This window comes from Anguilla anguilla, chromosome 10 (genome assembly GCF_013347855.1).
Source record: "Anguilla anguilla isolate fAngAng1 chromosome 10, fAngAng1.pri, whole genome shotgun sequence".
NCBI classification, from domain to species: domain Eukaryota; kingdom Metazoa; phylum Chordata; class Actinopteri; order Anguilliformes; family Anguillidae; genus Anguilla; species Anguilla anguilla.
The window spans coordinates 42,997,193-43,015,894 of record NC_049210.1 but is presented as its reverse complement, the minus strand read 5'-3'; the positions used below and the strand labels follow the sequence as shown (position 1 = coordinate 43,015,894).

Genomic DNA, 18,702 nt, shown 5'->3' with positions numbered 1-18,702 from the left:
AAAAGTGGATAGATACAACAGGCTAACCACACGGTTGGCTCAGTATTCTTTAGCTACAGACTGCACACACACACACACAGACACACACACACACACACACACATGCACAAATGCACACAGGTACTCACCCACAACACAGGGCATCAGTTCTTGCTTCAGTAGACGTAGGACTGTTGCTTGTGTTTATTTCCTGCATGTCTAAACACTGCCATCTACTGGTTGGAAATGTACATTGCAGAGTAGTGGTAGGTGGACCAGATTGGCAGTGGTGGACAGGCTTATTGTCATCACAGACATACATACACACCCCAAGAGCAGCGCCAGATGAGTCACAACATGTGTTTGTCACGTTCTCAGGTAGCAGCAGAATCATTAAAAATCTCATCATACAATAGGGAGTATAAAGATGGAGTAATGTGGGCTGCAAGTTTAAGTCCTGATAGGTGATAGGGGCAAAGCAAACCCAGATACTCAACTTGTGCCCCATCAGTTGGTCACCTTGGACACAGCGCCAGCCGTGAGAATCTCTGGGGAAAATTTCACGTTTAAAATTTTAAATAAATTTGCTTTCCCAAATATATTGTTGCCAATGGCATATACTAGACTTTCAGAAAAACAAAATCAAATATTGCCTAGTTCTGGATGATATTGTATGCAGTATATCCCTGGTAATATTTGGATCATTGCAATTCATTCAGTATTTTTAGTGTATCAAATACACACCTGATTTAGATCCATAAAATATGACATCACACTTTAGACATGCTTTCATACACAGTACTAGTGTGCTAAGTAGCCAGGACTCTGCAGACTGCAGGGGGTGTCTGATTGAGGTGTGAAAGTGCAGTTTCGTTAAGATGGGGTTCCTTAACCACGGGGTGGTCATTTTAAGGGCACTGACTGCATAACTGTGCTAAGCGGGTTGGATAATGAGAGGTTGCCTGCTTCTGTTTTGCTCTAGTAAAAGAGGTACATCTGGTACTCTCCTTGGGTATTCTAAGTACCCAGCTCTGTTTGACAACAAAAGCATTCATGTTTAACGCTGACTCCTTTCTTGCTGAGGCTAAGTGATCTTTTCAATAGAGCCTAGAAACGAGCGTGTTCCAAATATGTGCTCATCTCTCTCCCTCTCTCTCCCTGTTCTACAGCACAAGCACTTTTACCTCTCTCCATCACATGATATGAGCCAAGCTTCACATTGGATGGAGCACATCGCCATAGCAACTGTGACCCACTGTAAATGGCATCAGTGAATTTGTGAATGGAGAAGGAAGGCAGGGTTTTGGAAGATTTCCTGTGTGTGTGTGTGTGTGTGAATGTGCATATGTGTTTGTGTATGTGTGTGTGTGTGTGTGTGTGTGTGTGAGTGTATGTGTTTGTATGTGTGTGAGTGTGTGTGTGTGTTTGTGTCTGTGCATATGTGTGTGTGCATGTGTATGTGTTTGTGTATGTGTGTGTGTACGTTTTTGTGTGTGTACTTGTGGTGTATGTGCGTGCGTGTGTGTGTCGGTGTGTGCATGACTGGGAATTCCAAACTCAAGAGATGTGTGGAGAAAAATTCTAAATGTCCCTTCAGAACACTCTCATCATCAGATGCTGTATCTCAGGATGATATAACTCAGAAGACGTACCTCTCTCTCTCCACCTACACATCACATGATCTGCAAATACATTAATAAATTGTTTTTGAACACTGCAATTTTGTAAACAGGTTTTTTCACAGTCCATCACATTTGGACTAGCAAGGCCAGTAGTTGTGTAAGCACAACAAGACCCAAGTTGGGCGTATATTTGTATTATAGGTGTCTTTCCTGAAGACCTTGACCTCGGTGAGATCAGGCAAGTTTCCGACTCGTATCCCAGAGTAAAGTACCGTTCCAGCAGCGCGGTCAACAGGTACCCTCTCCTGCCGAAAACTCCCTCGCACCTCCCCCCTCTTTCAATCCTGTGTCCCTCTCTTTGCCTCTCTCATCTCTTCATCTTTCACCGCCATTTTCTTTCTCTACCTCCGTTCGGACTTAATTAGCCTGATAAACCAAAGAAATGTCTCAAACAATATGGAATAAGCAGTGTGTCATAAACCATATGGGGGGGGGGGGGGAACTGTGTCATAACCCGTATGAAATAAGCAGTGCTATAGACTATATAAAATCTGTGATCCAGGGACCTTTTTTACTCCCTGCAGTCCCTACAGTTTGAAAGGGGGGAGCCGAGGAAGCGTAGCGATATGGTGGGCACCCGGTGCGTCACTGCTAAGGAACTAATGCAGCAGCGAGCCAAGGAATCCCAGCCTGCCCGAGGTGAGATGAGGTCATCCTCACGCTCCGGTTATAATGTGCTCAGAAGGGCCAGAAACGAAACAGCCCACAAAGAATCCAAGCGCGCATCACAACCACGCCGAAATACTCCAACGCATATTACCCACATACGCAGAATTACTCAAGCACGCATTGCACACACATACACACACACACACACACACACATATGGACACAGAGAAACACTCAAGCACACATTACGCACAGAACTCAAGTGCATTTTACACCCACACACCGCAGTGCTTTTTCAAACGCTACTGGAGTATGGAACACAGGTACATAGACGATGTGGTCCAAAAGACAGACATCGTGTACAGACACCGTGGTCCAGGAAACCGGTCACGTGACGGGACTGAGGCAATGCGGCGGCGGCGCAGGCGCAGTGAGTCTAATCGGGAGGGAGGGAGGAGGTGTTGGCGTGCGCCGGGAGGCGGGACTGAGGTGGGTGTGTGGAACAGCTGATGCTCTCTCCATCATCCGATCGCAGCCACGGGCGACAGCAGCTGCGTTCGGAGCGACCTGCACGCACACCGCCTTCGACAACCGCCCTGCAACCTCCGAACCGGACCGGACCTCGGACAGTCGGCGAACCGGGACCGACCGTGGAAATTGGAATCACGCATCGCCGACGGTGGTGGTGAAACCAGTGAGTACACTAATGAGCGCGGAGCAACTGGACAGGGTGTCAGCTGGTGCAGAAATGCATAACCGTGAAACTGCCTTTTCGTTCCATTTGAAAATATGGACCGCTTCGTTTTCGCTCTCCAACAGACATTGCAGCGGCGCTGGTGATGAGGAATAAAGCTGATGCTCTAGGAGGGAGAGAGAGAGCGAGAGCGAGAGAGGGAGAAAGATATATCTTGTGTGTAGATGGGAGGGAACGCTGTATTTGTTAATATTACCCATCCGAGTGTAAGTAAAGAAAATGACGATGTAAAGATGATGGAGATATGAAAACGTCGCAGTGTGTGTATGCGTCTCTGTGTACGTGTGTGAGAGCGATTGTGATTGTGGCGCGTTCTCTCTCCCGGATCGAGGCACCGCGAGCGGCTGAGCGGTGGTGGTGGTCGGCGACACGCATTATGTAATGCGTTAACGGGGAAAAGACGGAGGAGAAAAAAAAATAGACCCGTTCATTCCTCCTCCCTTGCGGCGTCCTCTCTTCTGTTTTCGCGTGCCGTGTGTTAGGCCACCGTGGGGTCTGTGCGCCAGGATTACTGCCGTCGTATCGCATGTGTGTTTCACCGTGAAATTACAGACTGTGTATGTGTGCGTGCGTGTATGTGCGTGCGTGCATGTGCGTGTGTGTTTTTGCAGTGTGAGTGCATTAGTGTGTGCTTGTGAAACGAGGACGTTGAACAGTTATTTTGTAAGGGATGCTCTATCTACTGTGCATACGAGATGCAGCATGTAGTAAGCAGTGAGTGGGGCGATCAGCGTGTAGTAAAAAACGTGTAATGGGGGCAGTGTGCTGGAGTGGTTGTGTAAGGAGAGCATTGTGCAGTAGGTAACGTGTGAGTGGAGGAGTGTGTAAAAAACAGCAGTGTGTAGTAGTAAGTGTCCCGGTGTGTAGTAGAGGATGTGTAACGTCAGCAGGTGTGGTATCATTGTGGTTCAGTCACGCTGTATTGGGGACGGGTGTGAAAGCCGTGTCTTGGGCAGTGGATATTTTAGACGATCAGGTCTGAGGGGCAGGGAGCTGGGCCTGTGTACAGTGCTATGGGTGGGTGAAGAACTGCGAGCTGTAGCCGACATGGTGAAGGTTACTAAGATACCGTTGCCATGGCATAGGGAACAAGGTAGGATATTTTTAAGAGCAGTGACAAGCTGTACATTTACGGGACTAACTGCGGAGCCTGCAGGGCAGATTTTGATGTGAAGCACGCAGCAGACTGTGTCAGGTAGCGTACTGTGTTGTGTACACACACGGAACATACTACGGATGTTTCCGAAATGGAAGTAGAATTTTCACAGACGGAGCACACGAGGTTTGGGGTGACCCCCATGTATCACTAGAACAGGCTGATTCATGAGAAGGATGCACACACACACACGCACACGTACATGCCCACACACACACACACGTATACGACCATCGCCCTTCTGTTCAGCAATACAAAAATACTCCCCTTCTCACTGCCACGTGCTCTGGCAACATTGTGTGCGTCTGTGCATGTGTGCGTGCCTGTGAGTATGTGCATACCTGCGTCTGTGTATATGTGCGTCCGCAATACGTGTACGGTGCACGCAAAAAAAAATCTTTAAGGAGCGTGTTTGAGAATGTGTGTGTGTGTGTGTGTGTACTTGTGTGTGTGTGTGTGTGAGAGAGAGCATGCGCCCGGTGAGCAGTGTGGAAGGGATGACGTAATGCTTGTAAGACAGCAGAGGAGAGAGAGGAGGCAGATCGTAGAGCGAGGACACATGGCCACAGGCTGGACACCTGGGGGGGGGGGGGGGTGGCAGGGGCAGGGGGTGTTACACTATGCTGAATTTTGGGACCGAGGGGTTAACCCAGACAGCCCAGGCTTCCCAACCCCCTCCCAGCCAGCCAATCAGAGGGCAGCCTCCCTAGGTACAGTGCAGGTGAACTGAGCTAAAGAGAGAGAGGGAGGGAGGGAGAGAGAGAGAGAGAGAGAGGGAGAGTTAGAGAGAGAGAGGGAGGGAGGGAGGTAGAGTGAGGGAGAGAAAGAAAGAGAAAGCAAGAGAGAGATGCAACTACCTGCCATAGCATGCGAGACAGTGTAGGAAACCTGTTCAATGCTGGTGCAAATGCTGCAGTTGCATAAGTCATTCAATTTAATGTATCTATTTTTTGTTAAAATGTATAATTATATTCTTTTGTTAAAATGTATAATTATATCGTTTAATTGCAAATAGCATTTGCACATTATTTGACACCGTACCGTATTGCACATTTTTAATTGTGTGTGTTATGTCAAAAGCATACCATTGGTGTAAGTTTTAGTATATATATATTTGGTAATATATTCTAATGTGTCATGCAGTGAAGCATTTTTTAATTTAAAGAGGGGGGGGGGAGCAAGAGAAGGGGGGTGTGGAAAAAAGCCAGGGAAAGACAGAGTGGCGGAAAAGAGAAATGTTTTTTTCGTCTCAAGGCCGCCATTTCCACTTGTGAGGAGGGTAGTTCTGGGATTAATAAAATCTAATTCAACGACCTCCCTCTCACTTCTCTTAATGAGCTTGTGTGGCAGTTCTGTCTCTGAGACAGATTCACTGGGACGGTGTGTATGGGACAGGTTCACTGGGACAGTGTGTATGGGACAGGTTCACTGGGACGGGGTGTATGTGACAGGGTCTATGTGACAGTGTGTATGGGACAGGGTCTATGGGACAGTGTGTATGTGACAGGGTCTATGTGACAGTGTGTATGGGACAGGTTCACTGGGACGGTGTGTATGGGACAGGTTCACTGGGACGGTGTGTATGTGACAGGGTCTATGTGACAGTGTGTATGGCACAGGGTCTATGCGACAGTGTGTATGGGACAGGGTCTATGGGACAGTGTGTATGGGACAGGGTCTCTGGGGACAGGGTCTCTGGAACAGTCTGTGTGGGACAGAAAAAAAAAACAATTGTCAGGAAAAAAATACACTGCGTTCTATAACCCAGACTTGAACCGCAACAAAATAATTACTCCTGTTTGTTTCTTTGAGCCAAACGTCTGTCAGTGCCTGCCATACGTGTTGTTTATTGATCATATTCACACAAACGTTAGCATCACAAGATTCAAAGTAAAAGTGCTCAATTTGAATGAAAAGTCAAAAACGAGATGTCACGCTCTGGCTAGCTTGCTCAACATGAGTAAATTAAAACAGAAATCACTCCGAAGTTTTTAAAACATATTATTTGCCTGGGTGGCAGAAAATCTGTTTTGATCCGAAGGCCAAAACATTACTTGTAGCCTTTTTCATTCAGCTAATCCCACTATTTCATCCTGCTCCTGTCATAATAAAATTATGAGCGACATACATTTATTGCATTATTATTGTATGTTGGCATATTGTGGTAAAAATAGTTACTTTTATCACGACGCAATTCATTCCAAAGATGCAGCATTCCATGGGCTAATGTGACTAGTCTTGCAAAACTTTGAGAATATTCAGGGGTGGAAACTTTCCATGGGAATTAATGGGAATATAAGGGAATTAACTGGAATAAAAGGCAAATTGTGAAGGGTATTTGTGAGGGTCAAGTCTCTAAAGATGCTTCATTTTTTGTGGGGAGGGGGGCCTACCTCAACGGGCCTCATTTGATGTGTAACCAACTGAGACTTTAACAAAACACAGATATGTGTACATATGGACAGATCTCTCTATGTGCCTCTCTCTCTTGCTTTCTCTCAATCAGCTGCTGTCAATTCATTACATTACATTACATTATAGATTCTTAGCAGACGCTCTTATCCAGAGCGACTTACAACAAGTGCATTACAAAACTCAGAGACAAGCGCTTTACAACATTCCTGCAAGAGAGCTACAATAGGTATAACTTTGCAAAAAGTGTGAATTGTACCCCTTTTTTTTTTTTTTTTTTTTTTTTTTTTTTTAAATATATATAAATTCCCACCCCCCACCCACCTAGTTGTAGATGAACCTAACCTAATTCAAATTCAAATTCAAACTGAACATTATTGGCTTGACAACATGGCAGTTAACAAATTGTGTTTCCAAAGTAGTTCATTTACAAAATAGACAAAGTAGGCAAGCGACAATGTAGACAATGCTGCACACACACACACACACACACGCAAGCATGCATGCACGCACACCTCAGGTTATTGCTGTCTAGTGAACATTTTTGTTTGTTCTCTTCAAACAGGAGTGGGTTTTAACTTGAACGTTTCTTTTGTTATGAAGCAGGGCTTACATAATGTTCAAATTATTTCGAAGAGCATGGCCATGCACATAAATACATGTGCATACTGCATATAATAATTACATATAGTGTACAGCTGCAGGGGTTTGGTCTCCAAAATACAACCCCCTCTGTCTTGGGATATGGTTTTGATTTTCTTTATAAATATTGACCAAATACTGTAACAGCAGTGTAGTGGAGCTCAAATGGCGCTGGTTGGCATTTTTGTGTTGGTGCAGATGTCAGTTTGTGTTTGACTGTTAGTGTGGGTAAGTTGGTGTTAATGTGTTAGTAAAACAGCAAAACTGAAAATAATAAATATGACTTGCGCTCCTTCCCTCCCTCTCTCTCCCCCCTCCCCTCTCTCTCTCCTCTCCCCTCTCCTCCCCCCCTCAGTGGGCGTGGTTACTGGCTGGCATTGTGGGCTGGCTCAGTATGCCGGGTGTGTCCTGCGGGGGGCGGAGTGAGCAGAGCGTGATGGGCAGTGTGGGCAGTGGTGTTGCAGGCGAGCAGGAGTTCGCCATGAAGAGCGTGGGCACACGCACCACCCTCCCCCGAGCCCCGCCCACTTCCCGCCGGGGCCCCACCCACCGCAGCTGCAGCAGCGAGCGCGCCGCCCCCGCCCCCGCCCCCGCCCCGCCCTCCGAGACCACAGAGGGCGGGGCCTCCAGCGATGGGCGGAGCTGCAGCACCGACCGACCCCAGCTCACCTCCGACTCCGCCTCCTCTGCGATCGTCTCCAACGGCGACCGGCTGCCCTCGTCAAACTCCGCCTTCCAGAATGGGGCGGGGCGGAGGGAGGGGCCTCGGGAACGCGTAACCGTGGACACCTGCGGAAACAACGTGGGTCTCGGCAGCGAGAAGACGAGCGGGGGCGGCGGACCTGTGACCCAGTACAGGGAGGGCCCCCCAGTGGCCAAAACCGACAATCACAACCCTCCCAAAATCCTGCCCGTGTCCGGGAAACTGGAACAGGTATGGTGGCGTTGGTGTGGGTGTGGACAGTTCGCGTTTGAAGGTGTATTTTGCGAGTGTCTAAAATAACGGAATACTGAAGCGCTTGTTTTTTTGGAACTTAGAATTCACCAAGCATTCTGATTCCCAGTTCTTCTCAAGGCTGTGTGCCAAGTTAACCATAGCCTGTTTGTCTGCTTCCCCCTAACTCCACCCCACACCACCCCACCCCACCCCACCCTACCCTACCCTACTGTATCCCCTCTACAGAACAATGCTGGATTAGTTCGTCCATCAGCCTTCAAGCCAGTGGTGCCCAAGAGCTTCCACTCCATGCAGAACCTAGTGGGACAGAGTGGGGGGGCCGGTGGAGGGGGGCGCAACGTTGCAGGCGGCGGGGGCGGGGCCGCAGGCGGAGGCGGCGCAGGGAGCGGTGCTCCCCCGGCGCCGGGGGCCCACGGGGAGCAGGACAGCCCCGGAGGGGGCGGTGGCGGGGGCGGAGGCGGCGGCGGCGCGGGGGCCGGAGGGGGCCAGGGGGGCCTGTCGGACTCCGGGCGGAACAGCCTGACCAGCCTGCCCACCTACTCGGGCTCGGGTTCGGGGTACGCGCCCCCCCACGCCCTGCCCCCCCTCAGCGCCTCCACCAGTCACATCAACCGGCTGGGCACGTCGGCGGCGGCGCCCCCCCTGGAGAAACCGGGGTACCAGAACGGGCTGAGCGCCTCGGACAGCGGCCGCTCCTCCTCCGGGAAAAGCTCCTCCTCCTACCAGCGGCTCAGCCACCTGGGCGACGCCCCTCTGCCGCTGCGCCCCTCCCCGTCTTCCGACGACGTCATCCAGGACCTGGAGGACCGCCTGTGGGAGAAAGAGCAGGAGGTGAGGAGACGGGGGTCAGGGGTCATGGTGGCGATAATGGTGAGGATGGTGAGGATGATGACGGTGATGACGGTTATGGTGATGATGATGCTGATGATGGTGGTCATCATGATGATAATGGTGAGGATTATGAAGGTGATAATGATGAAGATGGTGTTGATGATGATGATGATAATGGAGGTGATGATGCTGATGATGAAGGTTATTGATGATCACAGTGATAGTGATGATGATGGTGATGATGATGGTAGTGATGATGGTCCGGATGATGAAGGTGACGATGGCACTCCCGATGAAGGCTAAGTGGCACGCGGGTTCCCCCCAGGTGCTGCACATGCGGCGGAACCTGGACCAGAGCGAGGCGGCCATCGTGCAGGTGTTCGAGGAGAAGCAGCGGGTGTGGGAGCGCGACATGGAGGAGCTGCGGCAGAACTACGCCGCGCGGCTGCAGCAGGTGTCCCGCCGCGCCCAGCGCATGCAGCAGGCCCTGCAGGCCCAGATCGCGCGGCTGCAGCAGGACAAGCGTCGGCTGCAGGACGAGATCGCCGCCCTGCTGGCCCACCGCGAGGACCTGGAGAGGAAGTGCCTGGACTACAGGAAGGAGCAGGCCGACATCCTGCCCCGGCTGGAAGAGACTAAGTGGGAGGTGAGGGGGGGGTTTGTCTGGAAGAGACCAAGTGGGATGTGAGCAAGGGGGTTTGCTTGGAAGAGACCAAGTGGGAGGTGAGCAAGGGGGTTTGCCTGGAAGAGACCAAGTGGGAGGTGAGCAAGGGGGTTTGCCTGGAAGAGACCAAGTGGGAGGTGAGCAAGGGGGTTTGCCTGGAAGAGACCAAGTGGAAGGTGAGGGGGGGGTTTGTCTGGAAGAGACCAAGTGAGAGGTGAAGAGGGGGGTGGGGAATTTGTTTGGAAGAGACCAAGCAGAAGGTAAGGTAGGGGAGGAAGGAGAAAGCTTTTGTTTGGAAGAGACCAAGTAGTTTACTACTTACCTTTTAACCCACATTTATCCGGAGTGGTTAACTGACAAATAAATATTTTCCACATACCGAAAACTGACTGCCCCCCCCCCCCCCCCCCAGGTGTGTCAGAAGGCCGGGGAGATCTCCCTGCTGAAGCAGCAGCTGAGGGAGAGCCAGGCAGAGGTGACCCAGCGGGCGGGGGAGATGGTGGCCCTGAGGGGCCAGCTGAAGGAGGTGTCGGCCCAGCTGCGGGAGAGGGAGGAGCTGGTCCTGGGGCTCAAGGACTCCTACAGCAACAAGAGCCTGAAGCTGGAGCACTGCCAGGGAGAGCTGAAGAGAACCCTGACAGAGGTCTGTCTGCCCCCCCCTCTCTCTCTCTCCCCTTCTTCATTTCACTCTCACACTCTCTATATCCACCTCTCCCTCTCCGACTCTCTCTTGCATCTCTCTTTTTTGCGAGCAGTCACTGTGGAGAACGGCAAGTTAATCTCTCTCTGCCTTTGTCCCTCTCTCTCTGACTCTCTCCCTCTCTCTCTGCCTCTCTCACTCTCTCGCTCTGCCTCTTTCTCTCTCTTTCTGCAGGTATCTCTGCTGAGGGATAAGTTGGGCGGGTTCGAGGCCGAGGTGATGGGCCTGAAGCAGGCTCTGGGAGAGCTGAGTGGGGGCGGAGCGGGCGGTGGGGGCGGGGCTAGGGGCGGGGCCTGGAGCGAGCTGTCCTCCCCCAGCAGCTCCTCGGGCGGCGCCCCCCAGGCCTCGCCGGACAACCTCCTGAGCCTACAGAGCGACGAAGCCAAGGCCCAGAGGCAGGAGGCGGAGCGGCAGGAGGCGGAGTTTAGACAAGCAGAGCGGCGGGAGGCGGAGCTTAGAGAGGCAGAGCGGCGGGATGCCGAACGTCAGGAGGTGGAGCGGCGGGAAGCAGAGCGGAGGGAAGTGGAGCGGCGGGAAGTGGAGCGGCGGGAAGTGGAGCGGAGGGAAGCAGAGCGGCGGGAGGCGGAGCGGCGGGAAGCCGAGTGGCGGGAAGCAGAGCGGCGGGAGGCGGAGCGACGGGAAGTTGAACGGCGGGAAGCAGAGCGGCGGGAGGCGGAGCAACAGGAAGCAGAGCGGCGGGAGGCGGAGCTCCAGGAGGCCGGCGAGCTGCGGCGGCAGCTGGAGCTCCTGCAGGGGGAGCTGCGGCTGGAGCGGCAGCAGCGGCAGAAGCAGTCGCTCACCTTCGCGCAGGAGCGTCACATCTGGCAGGACGAGAAGGAGCGGGTGCTGCAGTACCAGGCGCAGCTGCAGCTCAGCTACGTGGAGACGCTGCAGCGCAACCAGGCCCTGGAGCTGCGCATGGGCCAGCTCCACGACAAGCTGACCTCCTCCACCTCCCCTGCCTCGCCGCCACCCCTGCCCTCGCTCTCCTTGCCCCTCTCCCTCACCCTCTCCCCACCCCCCCCAGCCGAGGAGGAGAACCCCTCCGGCCCCGCCTCCACGCCCAACCAGCTGGCCCCGCCCTGGCCCGCCCACTCCCGCCTAGAGAGGATCGAGTCCACGGAAATATGACTCTGAACGCCCGCCGTCGCATGTCCGCACACACAGACCGCTCCCCTCAAGTTTAAAAAAAAAAAGAAACCCAGATACCAAACCACTCGGCTCTCAGTATCATCCACTAGCATCCACAAAGCCCACGGGGTCTGTCCGAGGAGACTCCCAGACAGGGGGACAGAGACAGACGCCAAGCACACGGACACACAGCCTACACCGTCGCATTAACACACTCACAATCTAACGCCAAACACACCGATACATTAACACACTTACGCTGACACACTCAGAGAGACGTGCGAACACAGACAGACTCACAGTGACACTGGTGCTCTGTCCCCAGCAGCACACAGAGACACCCCAGAGGGCCCAGGATCTCTGACAGAGCCCAGATCTAATGGTCAGGGACTCAGGGCCCTCTCTATACCAGCTGGTCAGAGAGACTGAGGAGGAGGAGGAAGAGGTGGAGAAGAAAAGGGGGCTGGGGGAAAGGAAGTGTGTGGGTGTGTGTGGGTGTGTGTGCGTGTGAGGAGAGAAACACTGTTGTGATGTGGAGGGACAGGAGCGTTCTATGTGGGATGGCGGAGGGAGGCGGACTTCTGCGCGCAACTGAGGGGTTGGGAGAGGAACAGAGAATTTCAGGGAGAAGAGGGGGCTTTTGAAAAAGCGTGGGGGTGGAGGTGGACACCGGTGGTCATCAGGAACATGGGAAAGCCAAGCTCCCCATCACCGCCAGTGGCTGCAGTTACTGAAGACAGACACCAGGGGGCAGTGCCGACACAGAGCTGACCAATCATACACAGAGACTTGACTCCAGGTCGACTTTTACATTTCCTTTTACATTTTGAACTGTGAAAGCAAACAGGACAAGAGAGAAACCTTGAAAGAGGTTCGACTTTGTTTGTGGATTGCTCTCGGGATGATTTTTGTGGAAAGGAGAGTTGAGGTTAGAGCAGGATGGCGGGTCTATGAAGCTGCTTCAGTATGTAAAGGCAGCAGAGACTGAGGTGCTACAGACATAAATATCTGTACTGTAGGGAATGAGTGTGTGTGTGTGTGTATGTGTGAGAGAGAGAGAGAACATGAGAGAGAGAGAAAGAATGCATGTGCTTGCATGTGTGCATACATTATAGTATGTTTGTGTGTGGATGAGTGTGTGGGCATGTGCATGTGAGAATGTAGGCACACATTCATGTATGTGTATTTGCGTGTGTGCGTGTGTGTGTGAATGCCGGTAAGTGTGTGCACTATTGTGTGTCTGTGTGTTTGGAGAGACTTTGGACAGTCAATCAGGGCGGGGCTGTTGGCATTTCTAGAACTAGGGTTTATTTAAAAGTTACAAGAGATTTCTTTTTAAATTATTTAAATGTTTTTAGAAAAAAATTCTAAACACTTACTGGTGTATATCTGCTGTGTGTGTTATTTTCAGTGAAACATTTCATCATTTTTTTTCCTTAAAGGAGAAGTTTAACTTCTAACCTGCTGTCTGCATTCAGGAAGAAGGCTGGGCTGAGTATGACATCACAACCAGGAGCAGCACAGACAACGCCACAGAGAAAGAGCAGGGGAAAGAGTGAGAGAGAGAGAGAGAGAGAGAGAGTGTGAGAGAGAGAGAGAGAGAGGAGATAATGCGGGGAAATTTTGTTTTAAGTTTTGCCAAATTTAAAATGAGAGAGACAATGCATAAGTGCTGCCCCCTCTGGTTGGAGGCTATAATTGCTGCTAAGTACTGCTGTCATGCTCAACTGCAGCCTTTGTAAAGATAGGTGCAATGGACATGGATATAGATATCATTGTTATTTCTGTGTATATATTTATTCCAGTATACTGATATATTGCGTGTGAATAATTTAAGAAGATTATTATTAACGTGAATGAATTAAACAGACATCTCAGCTTTTATTTTTTTTAACTAAGCAAATATATATAAATATATATCAACATAAGTATATTCAATTTTGATCTACCACATGGTACAAATTAAACAAACATATCCAAAAAAAAAAAACTTTTACGTCCATTTGTTTCCTTTTGTTGTTACTCTGAATAGATGTTTTTATCGTGAAGTTCAAGGGAAGAAAATGCTACCAATTGTTTCTTTTTATATTTTATTTTGGTATTTATGTTACTGTAATGGCTTAATGAAAACATACCCTTGTGAATATTCATTTACACAATAAAGACGCAAGTAAAACAACATTACTACATTTCCCAGAATTCTGTGAGTGAATTGGTTCCCTTCTTTTTTGTGATTATTTGCATACAGTCACAGAGAATGCTTGCTGTCAGACCCAGTTCCTATCTCATTTTAGGTTCAAAAAGACTTAATTCTACGTTTATATTTGATAATTATGTTTTGTCATATTCACAAAACCTATGTTAAAATATTTCTTTATTTATTCAATAAAATACTTAATTAAAGAATTAACGTCATTTCCAACTTTATCATTGTATATGCCGTACAGCGTGCTGGAAATATGGGGTTCATTTAGTGGGTGTCAAAATCAGCCATGTACTCTGCGAAATTCTGCAAAATGCTTCCACAGAGATGCTGCAAACGCTTCTGGAATCACACACCGGTTTTGCTACGGTCGATGAAAGATAAGCAAAACATTAAGGTGGTGGTGAAACACGATGATGTAAGCAAACGTTCTGATGTTAACGCCACCTGTTACATTTTGAGTACTCAATTTTTGGAGATTGATACACTGTATACAATGGAAATAGAATTAAGAATATCTTTTTAAGGTTCGTTGTCCGTTTTAAAATTTAAATTTCACAGTACCCCGTCAAAAATCATGAGAACAGGACGAAATATTCTCGTGAGTCCATTCGGAGCGTTGACACAAGGCGTTAGCTTTATGTGCGCGGCTCAGTTTGTCCCTGTAGAGCTGCCTTAGTACTTCCACTGATGCCTCATGCATCTGTCCCACAGGCCACAGGACTGTAGTTCTGTGATCTGTGTTCGTATAAAATCCAGACTGGATGAGCATGTCTGGGAGGCGATAGCAGCCCCTGGTGCAGCAGGACACCACCGATGTGCAGGTCGGTAGCTCGCAGGTAACACCAGCAAGCTAAGTAGCCACATGCTAGGCTACGTTCATAGCTAGCAGCCGCGCTTGTTTAGAGGAAATACAATGGGAACTTCCTAGCTACTGAAAGATAATTACCTTAGCTACCCCGTCTATTGAGCCATTTCCAGACGATGGTTTCTGAGCGAGTGAATGTTAATACTGCACAATCCCCCACCTGATTATCAAAAACTTTACATTTTTTGCTGCACACAACACAATATTGCGATACCAATGCACTACTGAACAATAGCAACTCAGTTGTTGGGTATTCAGCTGGTTTACTAAGCTCACGTTAAAAACGAGAGAGATTTGTGACACCAGATATTGGTGCTTTACGCCAAGGTCTGCAGGACACGGGGACATTTGTTTCGGGAGGGTTTACGATATCATCACTCCTCCACCACCTGCACGAGCAGTGCACTGTCATGGTAACACCGTCTAACCAAAATAGGGCGAAACAGGCAACAAAATGGTCGCAGCATGTTCACATTTTTAAATATTATTTCCTCCGAAGTGTCTTGTTAATCTACTATTAGTCCGCCACGACAAGGTGTCAGAAAACATAAATCCGTCAAGGAAAGAGAAATCTGTTCAGTCAAGAAAAATATCTATTTCGTGCCACCCGGATAGAAATGTCATGAGTGCTACAATCAGGCTTTCAGTGGCTTTTCATGTGCAAAAAAGACTGTCTCTGCAGGCACCCAGTGTGTACTATATAAACCATGAAGGCCACCCCCCTATTGCAAGGGAACTCATTAACTTCCTATTATATTATCTCTGTGTGAAAAGACCCCAGCACAGACGCGCAGGTTGAGTGCAAGTTCATGTTATACTTCATTATGAGGCTGTTTTTGGTCTAACTTATCAAATCGGGGAGTAAATGGTGCTTCAAAAGATGCCGTGATGAAGTCTTACTCGTGTGATCTTTATTTTGTGCTCTCACTGCCCCCATCTCCATCTCTCTCTCCCCGTCTCTCTCTCTCTCTCTCCAGGTTATACATTCTGCCGTCATGGTGGTCAATCTCTGTCTGCCGCACTTTGAGACCAGTGTGCATTGTAACAAAGTACGTCGATAAACTGGAGCTACGCGGTCGCCATTAACTCTGCTGTGCCAACACTTTTCAATTAACACGGCTGAATTATCACTGCTGCCATACACACACACAGCTTGAATGCCATGTGGTTCATAGTGTGTTATGGGTGAAGCGTTTAGCTTCATCTTTCTCTCTCTCTCTCCTCCCTCCCTTTCTTTCAGTTAGGCCAGCATGCCTCTCCCTCAGCCTTGTGATGTTTTTTTAGCTAGCAGCACTGTGTGTATATGTGCGTGTGTGTGTGAGAGTGCATGTGTGTGCGTGTGCATGTGTGTGTGTGTGTGCATGTGTGAGTGTGTGTGTGTGTGTGCATGTGTGTGTGTGTGTGTGTGTATGTCTGAGTGTGTGTGTGTGTGTACGTGTTTGTGTGTGTGTGTGCATGTGTGTTTTTGCATGCATGCTTGCATGTGTCTGAAATAGCCAGAGACCAACGTTTTTGGAATTTTGACAAATGGTGACTTTACTGCTGCACCTGTGTACACCCTACATGTCTGTTTTCCGTTTCCCTCTACCACCCCCCCATCCCCCCCCCAGCTGAGTGCTGACGGCTATGATGTCACAAACCTGCTGTCGGGGGACCCGAGTGTTCGTGGGCGGGGCTTCAAGCTGGAGTACTTCCTGCGGCCGCCGGTGCAGGTGACGCTGCGGTTCCCGGTGCAGGTGGAGGTGTGCCGCGTGGACGTGGAGCTGTGGCCCCCTGGGATGGACCTGGGCCAGGCGGCCCGAGGCCTGGAGGTCCTCACCTCCTCCGCGGCCCAGGACGGGGGCCAGTTCCTGCTGGTGGGACGCTGCAAGGTGAAGGACGAGGTGTCCGTCATCTTCAACGGGCCGCGCCCCTGGCCACGCCCGCCCTTCCCACCGGCCCCGCCCGACGCCCCGCCCGGGGCGCTGGGGGTGGAGTTGTGGAGCCGGGGGCCCAGGTCTCTGGGCGTCGTGACGCAGCTGCGCGTCAGCCTGCCGTATGGGGGGGCAGGGTCGCCCCTGGGGCTGCGGGCACTGGCCGTGTGGGGGCGGCCTGCTCACTGCTGCCCCCCGCTGGAGGTGGAGAGAATAGCGCGGGCTCACACGGACAGCTTGAAGGTGTCTCAGCATGAATCCAGATCCGCCACGCCCTGTCCCGAATCGCTGCCCACCCCAGACCCCCCCGGTGCCAAACCCCCCAATGACACCCCGGTCCCAGAGGAGTTTCTGGACCCCCTGACACAGGAACTGATGTCGTTGCCCATGCTGTTGCCAAGCGGTGCTATGATTGACAGCAGCACGCTGGAGACGTACCAGCGGCAGGAGGCCACCTGGGGGCGCCCTCCCAACGACCCCTTCACTGGGGTGCCCTTTTGCAGGGATGCCCAGCCCCTGCCCTGCCCCCTGCTCAAAGGCCGAATCGACCTGTTCCTGCTGCGGGGTGGGGGCGGGGCTGGGGGCGGGGCCACAGAGGGCCGACTCGGACGTGCGGTGCAGCAGGAACAGCCACGCCCCTCCAGACTCGCCGACCACCCCTCTTCTCTTACTGGGGCCCCACCTGCCCCAGATCCCAGCCACCCCCGGATTTCAGGGGACACTCCCTCACCCCCTCCCGTGGGGCAGGACAGAGGGGTTCAAGGTGGAAGTTCGGACCCTGTCAGGGGGCAGGTGAAGCTATCTGCCCCTGATCGGGGTGTCGCCTCTGCCAGTGGGACAGCGGGGTCGATCCTCTCCAGGAAACGCCCGCTGGAGGTACAGGGGAGAGGGGGGCGGAGCTCCGGGACTGGTGGAGCCCCTCCCCCCTCGGACTCCTGGACTACAGAAAAGAAGTTTCGGGAGGACACCCCTCCCCAGCCTGACTCCTGTGAGTGAGCAGGACCTCCGTGTAACCTGCAGCTCTGCATGATACTCTGCTGTGATTGGTCTCTCTAGCACCGACCGTGCTGTGATTGGTCTCTCTGGCTCAGGCTCGGCTGTGATTGGCCTCTCTAGCACAGGCTATGCTGTGATTGGTCTCTCTGTGTCTGAGCCTCTGTTGTGATTGGTCTTTCTGTGGCACAGGTTCGAGTAGCAGTTCCCATGAGCAGCGTCTGGCAGACAGCTTGGACCAGGCATTGAGCTCTGCCCTTAGAAACCTCCCAGCATTCACTGCTCACCAAGCCGGCAAATCATGTGCCACGGAAAGCCAGGGAGGCGGGACCAATACAGGTAACTCTGCACTCTTAACTGTTAATCATAATGAGCTGAACCTGCACACATTACACTTGTGTGTGTTTGTGAGAGTGCGCGTGTGTGTGTATGTGCGTGTGTGAGAGTGTGCGTGTGTATGTTTGAGTGAAATCTAAGGGAAAATAAAGGGCAGTGAGAATAATTGGCTTCTCTTATCTCTCTCTCTCAGGTGAGAGCAGGTGTGCCCTGTGTGCCTGCCCCCTCTCTCAGTACCCCTCCTGCCCCCCCGCGTTCCGTCTGCCCTGTGGGCACCTGCTCTGCCGCCCCTGCCTGTCCCTCCGAGCCCCCCCAAAACCGTCCCGGCCTCCTCTGCTCTGCCCCGCCTGTAGAGCCCCCGCCCCATCCAGCTCCATCACGCGTGTGCACTTCTGAGAGCTACAGGGACTCACCCCGCCATCACGTGTGCACACTTCTGAGAGCTACACGGACTCACCCCGACAACACGCGTGTGCACTCCTAAGAGCTACATGGACTTACCTTGCCAACAAGCGTGTGCACTTCTGAGAGCTACAGGGACTCGCCTTGCTAACATACGTGTGGGCCCGTGGCAGCACCCAGACTAAGTCCAAGTGCTCTACATTGTACTGTATCCACACCCACTTTCACTGTAAATAAAATAAAGTAAATACAGTTCTGTGTGTGTCTCTCCAATGCTCTGTGCTGACACTACCTACAGAACGCACAGACCAATCCGCTGTCTCTTACAATACCTGCAGAACTGTGCCAAACTGACAAATTTGAACAAACACAACTGCACCACAGTCAAATATAAACACCACAACTGTGTCATACTCAAATTTACACTACAGAACTGTGCCACTGTCAAATTGAAACAACTCAACTGCAC

General features: G+C 51.2%; 2 protein-coding genes across 3 annotated transcripts; both read left to right on the top strand.

The window, feature by feature from the left end:
- Positions 1-2,718: 2,718 nt before the first annotated feature.
- On the top strand, positions 2,719-13,699 carry LOC118237269 (leucine zipper putative tumor suppressor 3-like). The gene is made up of 6 exons (XM_035435801.1): positions 2,719-2,964; positions 7,590-8,168; positions 8,418-9,023; positions 9,349-9,669; positions 10,100-10,330; positions 10,562-13,699. The coding sequence occupies exons 2-6, from the start codon at positions 7,629-7,631 to the stop codon at positions 11,516-11,518; spliced, it is 2,655 nt and encodes an 884-aa protein (XP_035291692.1). The 5' UTR covers positions 2,719-2,964; positions 7,590-7,628; the 3' UTR covers positions 11,519-13,699.
- Positions 13,700-14,380: 681 nt separating this feature from the next.
- Positions 14,381-18,489, top strand: ubox5 (U-box domain containing 5). 2 transcript variants are annotated; one of them, XM_035435815.1, is made up of 6 exons: positions 14,381-14,545; positions 15,567-15,638; positions 16,200-17,490; positions 17,688-17,834; positions 18,025-18,221; positions 18,266-18,489. In XM_035435815.1, the coding sequence occupies exons 2-6, from the start codon at positions 15,585-15,587 to the stop codon at positions 18,269-18,271; spliced, it is 1,695 nt and encodes a 564-aa protein (XP_035291706.1). In that variant the 5' UTR covers positions 14,381-14,545; positions 15,567-15,584; the 3' UTR covers positions 18,272-18,489. The 2 variants fall into 2 exon arrangements, with proteins under 2 accessions (XP_035291706.1, XP_035291707.1); XM_035435816.1 differs by having other exon boundaries at positions 14,381-14,560; positions 18,025-18,489.
- Positions 18,490-18,702: the final 213 nt, after the last annotated feature.

What these genes read in the sequence shown, in the direction of transcription:
- LOC118237269 (XM_035435801.1), top strand. Translation starts at nt 7,629, where the DNA reads ATGCCGGGTGTGTCCTGCGGGGGGCGGAGTGAGCAGAGCGTGATGGGC. An exon ending in TGTCCGGGAAACTGGAACAG is followed by an intron (nt 8,169 to 8,417) that starts GTATGGTGGCGT and finishes TCCCCTCTACAG; the next exon opens with AACAATGCTGGATTAGTTCG. An exon ending in TGTGGGAGAAAGAGCAGGAG is followed by an intron (nt 9,024 to 9,348) that starts GTGAGGAGACGG and finishes GGTTCCCCCCAG; the next exon opens with GTGCTGCACATGCGGCGGAA.
- ubox5 (XM_035435815.1), top strand. Translation starts at nt 15,585, where the DNA reads ATGGTGGTCAATCTCTGTCTGCCGCACTTTGAGACCAGTGTGCATTGT. An exon ending in CCAGTGTGCATTGTAACAAA is followed by an intron (nt 15,639 to 16,199) that starts GTACGTCGATAA and finishes TCCCCCCCCCAG; the next exon opens with CTGAGTGCTGACGGCTATGA. An exon ending in CCCTCCCCAGCCTGACTCCT is followed by an intron (nt 17,491 to 17,687) that starts GTGAGTGAGCAG and finishes TCTGTGGCACAG; the next exon opens with GTTCGAGTAGCAGTTCCCAT.